General features: G+C 37.8%; 2 protein-coding genes and 2 long non-coding RNA genes across 4 annotated transcripts in view; 1 reads left to right on the plus strand and 3 right to left on the minus strand.

Annotated features, from left to right (window-relative positions):
• LOC103509612 (protein ABHD16A) overlaps positions 1-8,715 on the minus strand; it is a gene marked incomplete at its 3' end in the record, with an annotated part of 25,838 nt that extends 17,123 nt beyond the window's left edge. The window contains 8 exon segments of the mRNA XM_008474234.1: positions 1,982-2,145; positions 3,191-3,327; positions 3,698-3,815; positions 4,120-4,283; positions 6,265-6,332; positions 6,571-6,810; positions 7,976-8,029; positions 8,674-8,715. Coding sequence (XP_008472456.1) covers positions 1,982-2,145; positions 3,191-3,327; positions 3,698-3,815; positions 4,120-4,283; positions 6,265-6,332; positions 6,571-6,810; positions 7,976-8,029; positions 8,674-8,715 — 987 coding nt within the window.
• Positions 2,165-2,884, minus strand: LOC113467634. The gene is made up of 2 exons (XR_003391638.1): positions 2,809-2,884; positions 2,165-2,234 (listed from the first exon to the last, which is right to left on the minus strand). It is a non-coding gene; the product is annotated as an uncharacterized LOC113467634 (long non-coding RNA).
• On the minus strand, positions 5,666-6,043 carry LOC113467635. The gene is made up of 2 exons (XR_003391639.1): positions 5,969-6,043; positions 5,666-5,734 (listed from the first exon to the last, which is right to left on the minus strand). It is a non-coding gene; the product is annotated as an uncharacterized LOC113467635 (long non-coding RNA).
• A 555-nt stretch (positions 8,716-9,270) lies between the features above and the next one.
• Positions 9,271-11,794, plus strand: LOC113467632 (RNA-binding protein 45-like). The gene is made up of 3 exons (XM_026823906.1): positions 9,271-9,341; positions 10,860-10,986; positions 11,617-11,794. Exons 1-3 carry the CDS (start codon positions 9,271-9,273, stop codon positions 11,791-11,793), a joined length of 375 nt encoding a protein of 124 aa, XP_026679707.1. The 3' UTR covers position 11,794.
• Positions 11,795-13,146: the final 1,352 nt, after the last annotated feature.

A 13,146-nucleotide genomic window follows, 5' to 3' on the forward strand; every position in this document is an offset into this window, starting at 1 on the left:
AACCTCCTAGAGAACCCGAAACATGGTTATCAGGGGCGTCTTCTCTCTCCTATGCATCTGACTGGCATCTATGTTTTGAAATCGACATAGTCAATAAATGTTGGATCTCAGTGATATCACAAGGGCAATAAGATACATACTAGACTTTTTCTCACTTATTTTGATCACACTTAGTTGTGAAACAACAGCAGCAACATTCGTGCCCGGAATGGATATGAAGATATCACAGAAGGTTTGTTTTTCTGCAGGCAACCAATGCCTCGCAATCAGATATCTTTCAGTTCTATTCTTAGAAATTGGTAGCTACTATCTACTTCGACGACAAATGAGTAGTTCCCATCTACTTTCAATGAGTAGCGACTCATGGTGGCACTCGCAATAAAAAGATTTACTTAAAATGAGAATGAATTGCAAAGGAGAGAAATCCTCCCAAAGACTGTCTGGACTCTCCTCTAACCCAGTAGGACATCAACGCTGACGGTGTCGGTAGAATGTATTGCAGTTTACAAACACAAACAATTCACTTTACCTACATGACGCTCCATTGGGCAGAGTAATTACTACTATTATATCGGACACATGACTATTATTTTACCTACATTTTTCGGTGTGATATATGAATCCAATACAGTTAGACCGAGAAATACTAGGAAGACGATTTTAATCCAATTATATATCGGACAGATAGACTACAATGAGAAAAAAAATACACTATTCCAACCTGTACGTTCTATTACTGGTACAATGTACACATCTATTTTCAATGCATCAATTTGTATCCTTCTAATCTGTCTACTGGATGACTCTGGTCATATTTGATCCCACTGGTAAGGAGCTAGTCCGGGAATCTGGGTTTTAATTTTAAGCGAGACATATAACTTTATAAATTGTATGCAAATCTGACCACTGCTAAAGTCTGAAGGAAAGGGATTCATTAGTTTTGAGAAATGCAATTATGCAAACAAATCTAGACGCATTAATACATTTCAGCGAAAAAGTCGGAGACATAGACATTAAACCTTACATCTGAAAAGACTATATATCTCATTCATATAGTCATATTCACTTTACCTACATGACGGGACCTTCTGCTTGCCATGCAGAAAGTCCCGGGTTCGAATCCCACCATCGACAAAAATTTGTACTCGTTTTTCGATTGCAAATATTATCCGAAAGACATAATCGGTTCACTAAAGTGACCCAAAACTCCCAAAAGTCAGTTACAAGACCCCAAAACAGACCCCAGAGATCCTAAAATTCAATAAAAGCATGTAGAAGTAGATATTTCTAGGAAGATAGTGATTAATTAGTGGTGGCAGATATCAGATTGTTCCGATAATTGACGAGTGTAGGAATGTCAAAATCGGGCGATAAATTAATCTTCTCGATACAAGATCGAGAATCATCAAATCGCTATCATCACGCTCATCAAATTGAGGTAAGTAATTACTTCAACCGATGATTCAAATTAAATTGATCCCAAGGGCAAGGAAATTTTAGACCCTTGACAAATGGAGTGTGCCTGAAGGCAAGTGATGTGTTCTAATCCACTACAGTCGAACCTGGATAAAGAGCAATCCAAGGGACCGGCAATATTTTGGTCTTTATAGAGGTTTGCTCTTTAAATAATCTACTCTTTAGAGAGGTCCGATCCAAACTGATGAAATGAGCCTCATACAGCAGGCAAAGAAGGGGGTAGAAAAACAAACCGCTCTCGACAGAATACGACAAGTTTCTACAAATTGCTCTTTATAGAGGTCCAGAAAAAACAAAATTGCTCTTTATAGAGGCTCGTGACTGCAAACACGTGATTTTTCCGGAAAAAATCATTGCTCTTTACAGAGGCTCGATTTTGCTGTTTAACCAGGTTTTTGGGTCAAAAATGAAGGGACCACGATTTTTTTCCTCTTTATCCAGTGTTTTGCAGTCATCAAAATGCATGAACTTTTTGCACTCTACCTAACGCTAGGTATCTACTCACCACAGCTCGAACGTCCGGGTATTTACAAGACGCATACGTAGAGCAATAGCCACCAATACTCCAACCGAACAGAACAATGTTACTCGGTTTGAATCCAAGCTCTACGACAGCAAACTGAATGACAGTGTCCATAGCCGCCTGTTCTGCATGAGGGAATGGCATTCCTGAAATATGTGATTGAATCCAAGCTCTACGACAGCAAACTGAATGACAGTGTCCATAGCCGCCTGTTCTGCATGAGGGAATGGCATTCCTGAAATATGTGAACGACCGATGTGAGTTGTAAGTTTTAACTTGCAGATTTTTCATATATCTATTTGTTACGACATATCATATCTCTTAAAGGGTTAATAAACTATTATGACAATGTTAAATTTTAATAAAAATAGGTCTTTTAAGTCTAATAATAGGTCTTTCAAAGCTTACCAGTGATATTTTCACCAGAAACATTGTTTTAAGTTTTAAGTTTTAACTTGAAGATTTTTCATATATCTATTTGTTACGACATATCATACCTCTTAAGGGGTTAATGAACTATTATGACTATGTTAAATTTTAATAAAAATAGGTCTTTTAAGTCTAATAATAGGTCTTTCAAAGCTTACCAGTGATATTTTCACCAGAAACATTGTTCCTCAACCACCCAGAAAGATTTTATGCAGTAATAATCCAGCAACTTTTTTCCTCTCCAAACTGATTTCTCAGATGAATAGTTTGTGGACCCTATTAGAGTCATTAGGTGACTAAGTGATGGGCCTAGTGAGGCCCCACTAACTCAGAGGATACAAGTCCAACATTCTACCTCTGGGGCACCAAGGTTAACTTACCAGTACTCTGGCCAAAGCCTGGATGATTCCAGCCCAGGACAGACAGACCCGTAGCTAGAGGGGTACTCATGATGCCCAGGGGTTCTTAACCTTTTAGAATTGGCGGACCACTATTGATAAACCAAAAATCTCGCGGACCACTTGAGATTATGTATGTATATGCAATCAATTGTACATTGTACAATGTACACGCTATGTGACAATGGGTATGTATTAGAGGACCTATATCTAGTTGATAAGAGCGGAGATAGGAGGAGCACGTTGTATGAAAAGAGGAAAGATTTTTTTTTTCTTTCTTAGGGATATGTTATATAAAATAGAGACACGATGACTTTTTGCATTACCCTCCGTACATATGACTAGATCACCTAGGTTAACTTACCAGTACTCTGGCCAAAGCCTGGATGATTCCAGCCCAGGACAGACAGACCCGTAGCTAGAGGGGTACTCATGATGCCTATCTCATAGAAACCAGCATTACCCTCCGTACAAATGACTAGATCACCACCTCTATCCGTTCTGAAAATGGAAGAAAAACATGATAAAATGCCAGCCTAGTTAGCTTGGTTGGTAGTGCGTCTGCCTTGTAAGCGCTAGGCCGCGGGTTTGATTTCCGTCCGGGGTAGATTTCACCCTAAACAGATAAGGTTCATCCTCGGGATGGCCGGCTTTTTCCTATCCTGTCCTCCTTCTCTCTTCAATTTCGGGACGATGAGACCTTAGAAGTTACAGTTTCTTCTATCAGACCACTAATATAAAAGTCAATCAAAGCTGTTCAAGCTGTTCATGAACTATTAATTAATGACTTAATAATGCCATATCTGTGTCTAATTTCACGTCATCAACTAATCACTTAATTAAGCTGTCCTTTGAAAAAGATGAACCTTACTTGTTTCTCCGGTCTACAAACATACAGTCCAATTCGTTGCTATCCTTAGTGAGGAGCTTGAATCTTTCACCACTATTCTCTGTCAGCAACTTCTGTCTGCCTTGATATAGAACTGGAGCTGAAAGCCAAGGAAAAACATAAACGCAAATTTTGACTCCACCATGGATTGGTTTTTTTTCCTTTCTTTTTCTGAAGAGTTTCGATTGGTATAAGTAGGGCCATCGGCTTTTATCTGTTGGGGATAAAATCCACCCCGGGAATCGAACCCACGGTCATATAAGGCAGACGCGCTACCAACCAAGCTAACTAGGCTGGCGCAGAGTATTTTTTAATGTTAATTTAGTTTTAGAGTGAGCTTCTACCACGGGGGAAATTAATAATTAATTCACATTTTGCGGGGATCGAACCCCGAACCTTCTTACCCATCATCCAATTGAGAACTGTCATGGAGCCTGGATAAATGAACCGAATTCCAAACGTGTGAATGGCAATATAGCTGGCTACACTCAGGGGGGATAGGATGATCTCGGTAAAACTCTTCATGGGGGGAACTATACAAGTTGTGGAGGTGTAATTGTCAATACTCCTGTAATAGAATAGAATAGAATCGGTCAATGAGTCCTATCTCATCTTTTCTCCCATTTTATTGCATTACGTTGAATTCTATTTTTGTATTTTATACTTCTTTATTACTTTATATTCTAAAGCTGTGTCCACAATTCCACACATAGTCAATGGTCGTCGATCGATGTCGACTGAAACCGTCCACACTGCCTCGACAACATAGATTCACCGACGGCCGTCGACCATGTGTGGACTCAGCTTAAACTTGAAGTATCAAGAGTGCAAGGAGGCGGGCGAACGTCAAGAGTTCGAAGCGCCGCTAAGTCTATATTAACACGAAATAGAGGTCCATGGTTTTTCGGCATTTTAATTTTTAATTTAATTTTAATTTTTTATTTTATCATGCTCATTTACAAAAATATGCATAATTTACATAGGTACCTACAAATACTAATACTAATGTAATCTTACATACTATCTGGCTGAGATATGTATTGAGAGGAGATGACAGATCAAGTGTGGAGCAAAAGTTATTGAAAAGGCTAGCGGATCTAGCGGATTTTAATCTCATCTTTTCTCCCATGTTATTGCATTACGTTGAATTCTATTATTGTATTTTACTTCTTTATTACTTTTGAGCTTAATAGCGTGCATTTTTTAAATAAGTGGCAAATTTCAACAGAAAATACGTTTTTCAAGCCCAGAAAACCACAAAGTACTAGGCAGCAAGCGGTAGTGGTACTTGTAACTTCGGCCATACGGGCTTAAAAATACGAATGTTGATGATAGCACGTTTTTTTCTCCCGAGTTTTACTTCAAAAATCTGTGGTCGGAAATGAATACCGCCACAAATTACTAAGCGGTTACACTAGTCCTAATATTGCTTTGAGCTAAACTTGTGCTTTTATTATTTGAACAAATTCACAGCTAAAGCTGTAGTTTTATTTTACAAGAATATTAAAACAAGTAATAAACAAACAAAAATTACAAAAATTATACAAAATACATTCTCTCTTCCTCTCTCTATCACACTTATCACTTACCCATATACTCCCCCCTTTCTGAAAAGAATAGGAGATTAATTTAGATTTCTTCACTCATACATTTATGACCCCTTCTTCCCCCCCCCCCCCCTGCTTTTTCTTATCTGCCCATTATCTTGGACAGTTGTTAATTATTATTATATACATATTAGTATTAGACAAAATTTACAGAATTTTTGTAATTTTTGTTTGTTTATTACTTGTTTTAATATTCTTGTAAAATAAAACTACAGCTTTAGCTGTGAATTTGTTCAAATAATATAAACTTGTGCTTTTCGTAGTAGGTAATGTTTTTCTTAGTAACACATTGTGGCTTATGTGACTTGCAACTTGAACATACTTATGTAGGGAAAAACACTTACTGTGATGTAGAGGCATCAAATTCGACAGGCCAGGCTGAGAATTCAAAGTCATACTGCATCAACTCCGTCTGAAATACACAAGAAGATTTTAAAACTTAAACAAAGATGGGCATTTTCATAATCATAAAAAACAAAATAATTTCCTTTATTTGTACTTAAAAACTTAATACCTAATTTAATATTACCCTGACGATAAGTTGAGCAGATTAGGCTTTGAGATTAGTATGGCGTACGAAGCCACATAGGAGATAGGACATGCTACGACACAGACCACACGAGTCTAATGTAGCAGTTCTATTTACCTTAGCTTCACTGGAGAAGTGAGACTGTGCCTTGGCCAGGATACGAAGGAACTCCAAGTACTGAGAATTTTGGGAGCGGCCGGAATGTACTTGTAATACGGGCTTAAAAATACAAAATGTTGATGATAGCACGTTTTTTTCTCCCGAGTTTTACTTCAGAAATCTGTGGTCGGGAATGAATACCGCCACAAATAACTAGCGGTTACCCTAATGTTAATATTTTTTTACACCAAACGTGTGTTTTTTTGTAGTAATACATTGTGGCTTATAATTTAACATAGGAATAAAAGACTTACTGTGATGTAGAGGCATCAAATTCGACAGGCCAGGCTGAGAATTCAAAGTCATACTGCATCAATTCTGCCTGAAATTTAAAAGAATGATTTATTTAAAAATTAGAAAATACCTTGCTTAAAAAAAAGCTCGCCGGACAGGAATCGAACCCAGTGCTGCCTTCCAAGCTAACTAGGCTGGTTCTGAAAATTTTAACTGATGAGCTCCAATAAGAACGAAACGCGTCCTAGAACCCTCAAAATCGCTGGGCAAAGCCACATAGGACATGCTACGACGTACGACACAGACCACACGAGTCTAATATTTACCTTAGCTTCACTGGAGAAGTGAGACTGTGCCTTGGCCAGGATACGAAGGAACTCCAAGTACTGAGAATTTTGGGAGCGGCCCATAGACCGTATAGCGTAGGAAGCCACATAGACCGCCCCTAGACCGGAGAAAAACTTGATCAGCAGTGTTCCACCTTCAGGAGTGAAGAAACCGCGCTTGTACAGGATGAACGCTATCACGGGGGAGAAATACAGGGAGATGCTGAGAGCCACGTTCAGCTGGAAGAAGAGAATACAGAGTGTCACAAAAATAAGTGCATAGGTATAATATACATTTTACTCGTGTGCTCTATGGTGCAACCACAGAGGCGATTGAACAACTCAAGATCGACCCTAATCAACAAAAGTCCTTTACTCAAGTCTACAAACATTTTTGCCAAATTCCATCAAATCGAACTTACCTAGGTAGCTATAACATGAGACTTTAATTAGACTTACTTTATCATGGACACTCGTTGCTATCTTGAAAGCCCAGAAGAGGTTAGGTAGTAGAACAGCCGCGGTAGACAGAAATATAGGGTGTCATAAAGTGTGTAAGCAGGTATCTGTATAATTTCAACAGATGATCTATGGAGCTCCACAAAGTCGATTGATCCACTCAAGGTCGATACTAAATTGACGAAAATCTTCATCAAAAGTGTATAACATGATTGCCAAATTTTGTAAAAATCGAACTTACCTACCACATGTGATTAGGTACTTAACTATAACTTATGTGACCTTTATTGTATACCTAACTATTAATATTAACATATTTAAATTTTGATATTAAAATGTACCTATCCATTTCCATAAGTATCTACATCTACATACATAGGTTCGCGTCTATTTTACACATAACAGCTAAGTATGTCTATATCTACTAACTACCAATCATGTAGGTATTTATCAGCGTGCATTTAGGAACTAGTCCTGACGTATTTCACATATAAGCAAGACATACTAGTAACGTAGTAACTAGTAGGTACTCTGAGCAAGGTAAACCGGGAGGGGAGTAAGACAGTAAGATAAATTTACTAACTTAGGGAACCTATGGGTATAGAGAGGTACACCCTATACAACTAGCTAACCTGTACTTAAATACTTATTGTGCTTAAACGTACGAGATTCAAATCACAACACAGCACTTAGGTCACCTGTAAGGCAAGTATTTTATACTAGCGAGATTCAAAGTACAACATTATAAGTACCTGCCCAGATAGATTTAGTACACACAAATGTACAATTTTACGCGCTAAACCTCAATAAAACATTGAAATTATATGCTGGTACACTCTGATAAACATTGAAAAAATCATCTATTTCTATAACCTCTTCCTAAAAAAGTTTCAAGCCCCTAGAAACCAAGATCGGTCATCTCAGCTGATAGAATACTCATACTCACCGAAGTCAGCAGCTGGTCTCCCACTTTTTCCAAACTATTGGGTTCGTACTCCGTCTGGAACAAGAAAAATATTCACAGCATAACTAAAATCGACTAAAGTGCCAGAGATTTTTTTTATTATTTATTTATATATCCCTCAAACGAAAGAGATTTTATTGTTACACAAGAAAAATGCCTATGTATAATGTATCTTCCTCAAAATCGTGGAAAGTGGCAAGACGATTCAAAATTTTCAACAAAATTATGCTCATTAAATATTAAATTTTCAATAATCAAAGAGCACAAGTTATGCTCGAAGTGGCAACACTGGTGTTATTTAAAAGGTGCACTTTCATTGAAATGGGAAAAATCCCACAGAGAGCGTGGGAAAAATTCCCGCTATGATTTTTGCAGGCTTTGCGCAAATAAATTTCCATTATCCACTCTAGCTAGATTCCAGGATCCAGATTTTCCTTCAGGATCAGGAATTAAGGATCAGGATTCAGGATTATTCAGGATTTAGGAGTCAGGATTGACAAGATTTCCCCAAATCCCCATATCCCGAACGTTTTATTAAACCTAGGATCTATGGAATAGTTCAGTCTGTGATCATTTGATTCCGTGTGTGTTTATTGTAATTTTACCTAATCCTCAAAGTTTGAATCTAATTTGAACTTTCATATTCAGTCCACCAACAGTGTCCACTAATCTGCTTTTACTAGTGTCCAACCATGGATCGCAACTACAGAATCAACACCCATGATCGCTCTCGTGAATACAATGATGAACCACCTCACTCCCGACAAAAAAAAGGTCGATACTTAACTCTAACTTATGTATGTAACTTATTGTACGTATGCCTATTAATATTCACATATTTAAATTAATGTTGATACCTATTAAAATGGATCCATTTCCATAAGTTAAAACGCACCTATCCATTGCCATAAGTTAAAACGCACCTATCCATTGCCATAAGTTAAAACGTACCTATCCATTGCCATAAGTTAAAACGCACCTATCCATTGCCATAAGTTAAAATGCACCTATCCATTGCCATAAGTTAAAACGCACCTATCCATTGCCATAAGTTAAAACGCACCTATCCATTGCCATAAGTTAAAACGCACCTATACATTGCCATAAGTTAAAACGCACCTATCCGTTGCCATAAGTTAAAACGCACCTATCCATTGCCATAAGTACCTATCTACATCTACTCAAAATACCTAGGTTCGCATCCATTTTACACACATCTATGTCTATACCTACTAATCATGTAGGTATTCATCAGCGTGATCAGCGTGGTTTTAGTCATGTATGACGTACAGTGTTGTGATTTGAATCTTGTTCCGTACAGGCACAATACTCATAACTCACCTACGACGTAGGACGTTAGCAGGTTAGCTAGTAAATTTGTCTTACTCAGTTACTCCCCTCCTGGTTTGCCTTGCTGAGAGCACTAGTACCAGTTACTACGTTACTAGTATGCCTAGTTTCTATGTGGATAGTGAGGTACATACAGAGTAGGTACCTAGATTTACTACAAACATGTACACGCAAAACCTCACAAACATGTACACGCAAAAGAGAACATTAAAATTATATGCTGGCACACTGTAATAAAGATTGAAAAATCTGGTGTGAACATCACACGACTTTCCTTATCCTATTGAATGATGCTTTTTTGAGTGTTCTTTTAATACCCTAACTTTTACAATATCTCGAACCGTTTTGTCGTTATAGCTGAAAACCGCCAAAAAACGGTCGAAATCTGTCCAACAGCGGCCAAAATACCGCCAAGCGCAGCAACCATCTCAACCAAACGTTTTGAGTTGCATCCTTGTCACATTTGTGGACTACATTCCAAATGTCAAGTCTCTAGCAGTCTAGCTCATACCGTTCCCGAGATATTGTTAAATTACACCGAAAACGGCCAAAAAGCGATAAAATGCCGCCAAGCGTTGCACCGGTCTTAACCAAAAGTTTCGTGTCGCATCCTTGTCACATTTGCAAATTTCAAGTCTCTAGCTCTTACCGTTCTCGATTTATTTTGTTTACAGACAGACAGACAGACAGACAGAAGGAAGGACAGACACACGGACCAATGGCTTTGTATTTAGGCTCTAGGGACCTCAAAACGTGTTTTGGCACTAAAAACTGACCATCGAAAATTTGACCCGATTACATTACTTTCCTCCTCAAACGAAAGAGATTTTATTGTTACACAAGAAAAATGCCTATGTATACTGTATCTTCCTCAAAATCGTGGAAAGTGGCAAGACGATTCAAAATTTTCAACAAAATTATGCTCATTAAATTTTCAATAATCAAAGAGCACAAGTTATGCTCGAAGTGGCAACACTGGTAGTATTTAAAAGGTGCACTTTCATTGCAATGGGAAAAATCCCACAGAGAGCGTGGGAAAAATTCCCTCTATGATTTTTGCAGGCTTTGCGCAAATAAATTTCCATTATCCACTCTAGCTAGATTCCAGGATCCAGATTTTCCTGAATTAAGAATCAGGATTATACAGGAGTCAGGATTGAGGATTGACAAGATTTCCCCATTTCCCGAACGTTTTATTAAACCTAGGATCTATGGAATAGTTCAGTCTGTGATCATTTGATTCCGTGTGTGTTTATTGTAAATTGTAATTACAGTTCACTGAAATAATAAGGTGGGTTGGGATAATTTTGAGACAGGTAGGTAAAATTTTGAGACACCAACTTCAATGGGTTCAAATGACATGCTTAAGGACTACAGAAGCAATTTTATGAAAGATTGATCACCAGTTTTATAAAGTCTGATTGAAAAAAAAAATGCCTTGTTGTAACACTTGAACTGTCACCAACCTTTTTTAAATATTAATTTTTTTTTTTTTGTCATTTCCATTTTTCTTCAGTCGTGAGGTGGGATCAACCAAGAAGGATGATCCAGAATGCTATGTCCGACTGTTTGTGGTTGTATCCAAACATGCAGAGGAGAAAGACATACGAGAGCATTTCAAACAGTTTGGCGAGCTGGATTTGGTAAGAATTACCCCTAGGTTCAATCCCTTTGTAGCCATATTTTCTGTACATCTAGCAGTCGTTTACCTATTACCTTTAGACTACAGTCCAATGGACTGTTTAAGTGATGACAAAATAGGGCACAAGTATTGTGTGATTGGCTATTAATTAAGTTAAAAAAGAAGGGGGGGAACAGAGTGGGAATAACTGTCTCCACTGATCCATCTTGCAAACTTTGTTAAAAATCAAATTAAAATTGAGAAAAACAATTATTTTTTGAAGAGAAAAACAATTATAGAGGGAAGTTCTTATTGTCCCGAAATCAAAGAGAGAAGGAAATCAGGATAGGAGAAAGCTGGCTGTTCCCAGAACGAACCTTATGCCTTAAGGATAAAATCTCCGGGGGGAGGGGGGGAATCAACCCCACGGCCTAGCGCTTACAAGGCAGACGCGCTACCAATCAAGCTATCTAGTCTGGCTAAGAAATACAAAAGGTTTACTTCAGGATAAAATCTGCTCCGGAGGGGGAGGGGAGAATCAACCCCACGGCCTAGCGCTTACAAGGCAGACGCGCTACCAATCAAGCTATCTAGTCTGGCTAAGAAATACAAAAGGTTTACTTCTTTAAATTTGAAATTACCCTTCCCACAGGTTCACATAGTGAAGAGCAAAGAGACCAATGAAAGCAAGGGAGTGGCGTACGTCAAGTATTTCAAAATGTCGCATGCGGCGCGGGCATATGAAGAGTGTGACAGGAGTTACAAGGCCGTGTTTGCGCGCCCGCGCGATGATAAGAAACATTCGGATAATCCATATCTTGATAGGTAAGCATGATTAAGTTTATATTAAGGCCCGTTCAGAAAAAAATTCGTGTCGTGTGTAGTGGGAACACTCTTGTTTAAATTACATTTATTTGAACAAATTCACAGCTAAAGCTGTAGTTTTATTTTACAAGAATACAATATTAAAACAAGTAATAAACAAACAAAAGTTACCGTGTCGTGTGTAGTGGGAACACTCTTGTTTAAATTACATTGCCTACAGGACATTCAAAAAAAATCTCGTGTGAACATCACACGACTTTCCTTATCCTATTGAATGATGCTTATTTGAGTGTTCTTTTACCCTAACTTTTACAACAGATATTTTGTTTACAGACAGACAGACAGACGGACAGACAGACACACACAGACAGACACACACACACACACACACACACGGACCAATGGCTGAAACTTTGGATTTAGGCTCTAGGGACCTCAAAACGTGTTTTGGCACTAAAAACTGGACACGGAAAAATGGCTGAAACTTTGGATTTAGGCTCTAGGGACCTCAAAACGTGTTTTGGCACTAAAAACTGACCATCGAAAATTTGCCAATGGCTGAAACTTTGGATTTAGGCTCTAGGGACCTCAAAACGTGTTTTGGCATTAAAAACTGTGATTACATTACTTTCCTTCCTATAGGATAAGGAAAGTAAAAAAATCGGATGAAACACATGACTTGTGGGAACAGGTCTTTATGTCCTGTCTCTTCTCTCTCATCTGATGACAGACATACTACGGGATGGGCATGCTTTAGCACAGACTATACATGTCCAATGTAGCAGTTGTTTCATTGCTACAAAAATTAAAACGGCGGTAAAACACTCATCTTTTTTTATGCCTACTTATCATCGTGGATTTAGAATGGTTGTGAAAAAACATTTTAATTTTATTTTTGTAAGAACTTGAGACTTTTCATTCTCATCCTAGCAGTTCTTTTATTTTAGGCGGCTTTCACACTGAGGTAACACGTCGGAAGTAGCAAGTCGCAAGATGCTACGTAAACCAGACCATTATTTCAAATGAAACCTTCCTCACTGAGGATACATGTTGCTACTTGAACCCTGGAAACAAGTAACAGTGTTACTTCCGTAAGAACTTGAGACTTTTCATTCTCATCCTAGCAGTTGAATGGGCTGTAGAGCACTTTAATTCCAATTAAAATATCCTATTAAGAACTCTTTAAAGTACCAAACTTATATTTAGGTATTATCAATAGCCCCCTTTTTTGTCTCTATTTTTCAATTTATTGTATTTACCTAATTGTAATTTAAAATGTTCAAAATAAAATAAAGAAAGTATTGTAAAAAAAAAAAAATAATAAAATATCTTATATTGAATCTCACTGTGTTTATTC

This window comes from Diaphorina citri, unplaced genomic scaffold (assembly GCF_000475195.1).
Source record: "Diaphorina citri unplaced genomic scaffold, Diaci psyllid genome assembly version 1.1 scaffold514, whole genome shotgun sequence".
NCBI classification, from domain to species: domain Eukaryota; kingdom Metazoa; phylum Arthropoda; class Insecta; order Hemiptera; family Psyllidae; genus Diaphorina; species Diaphorina citri.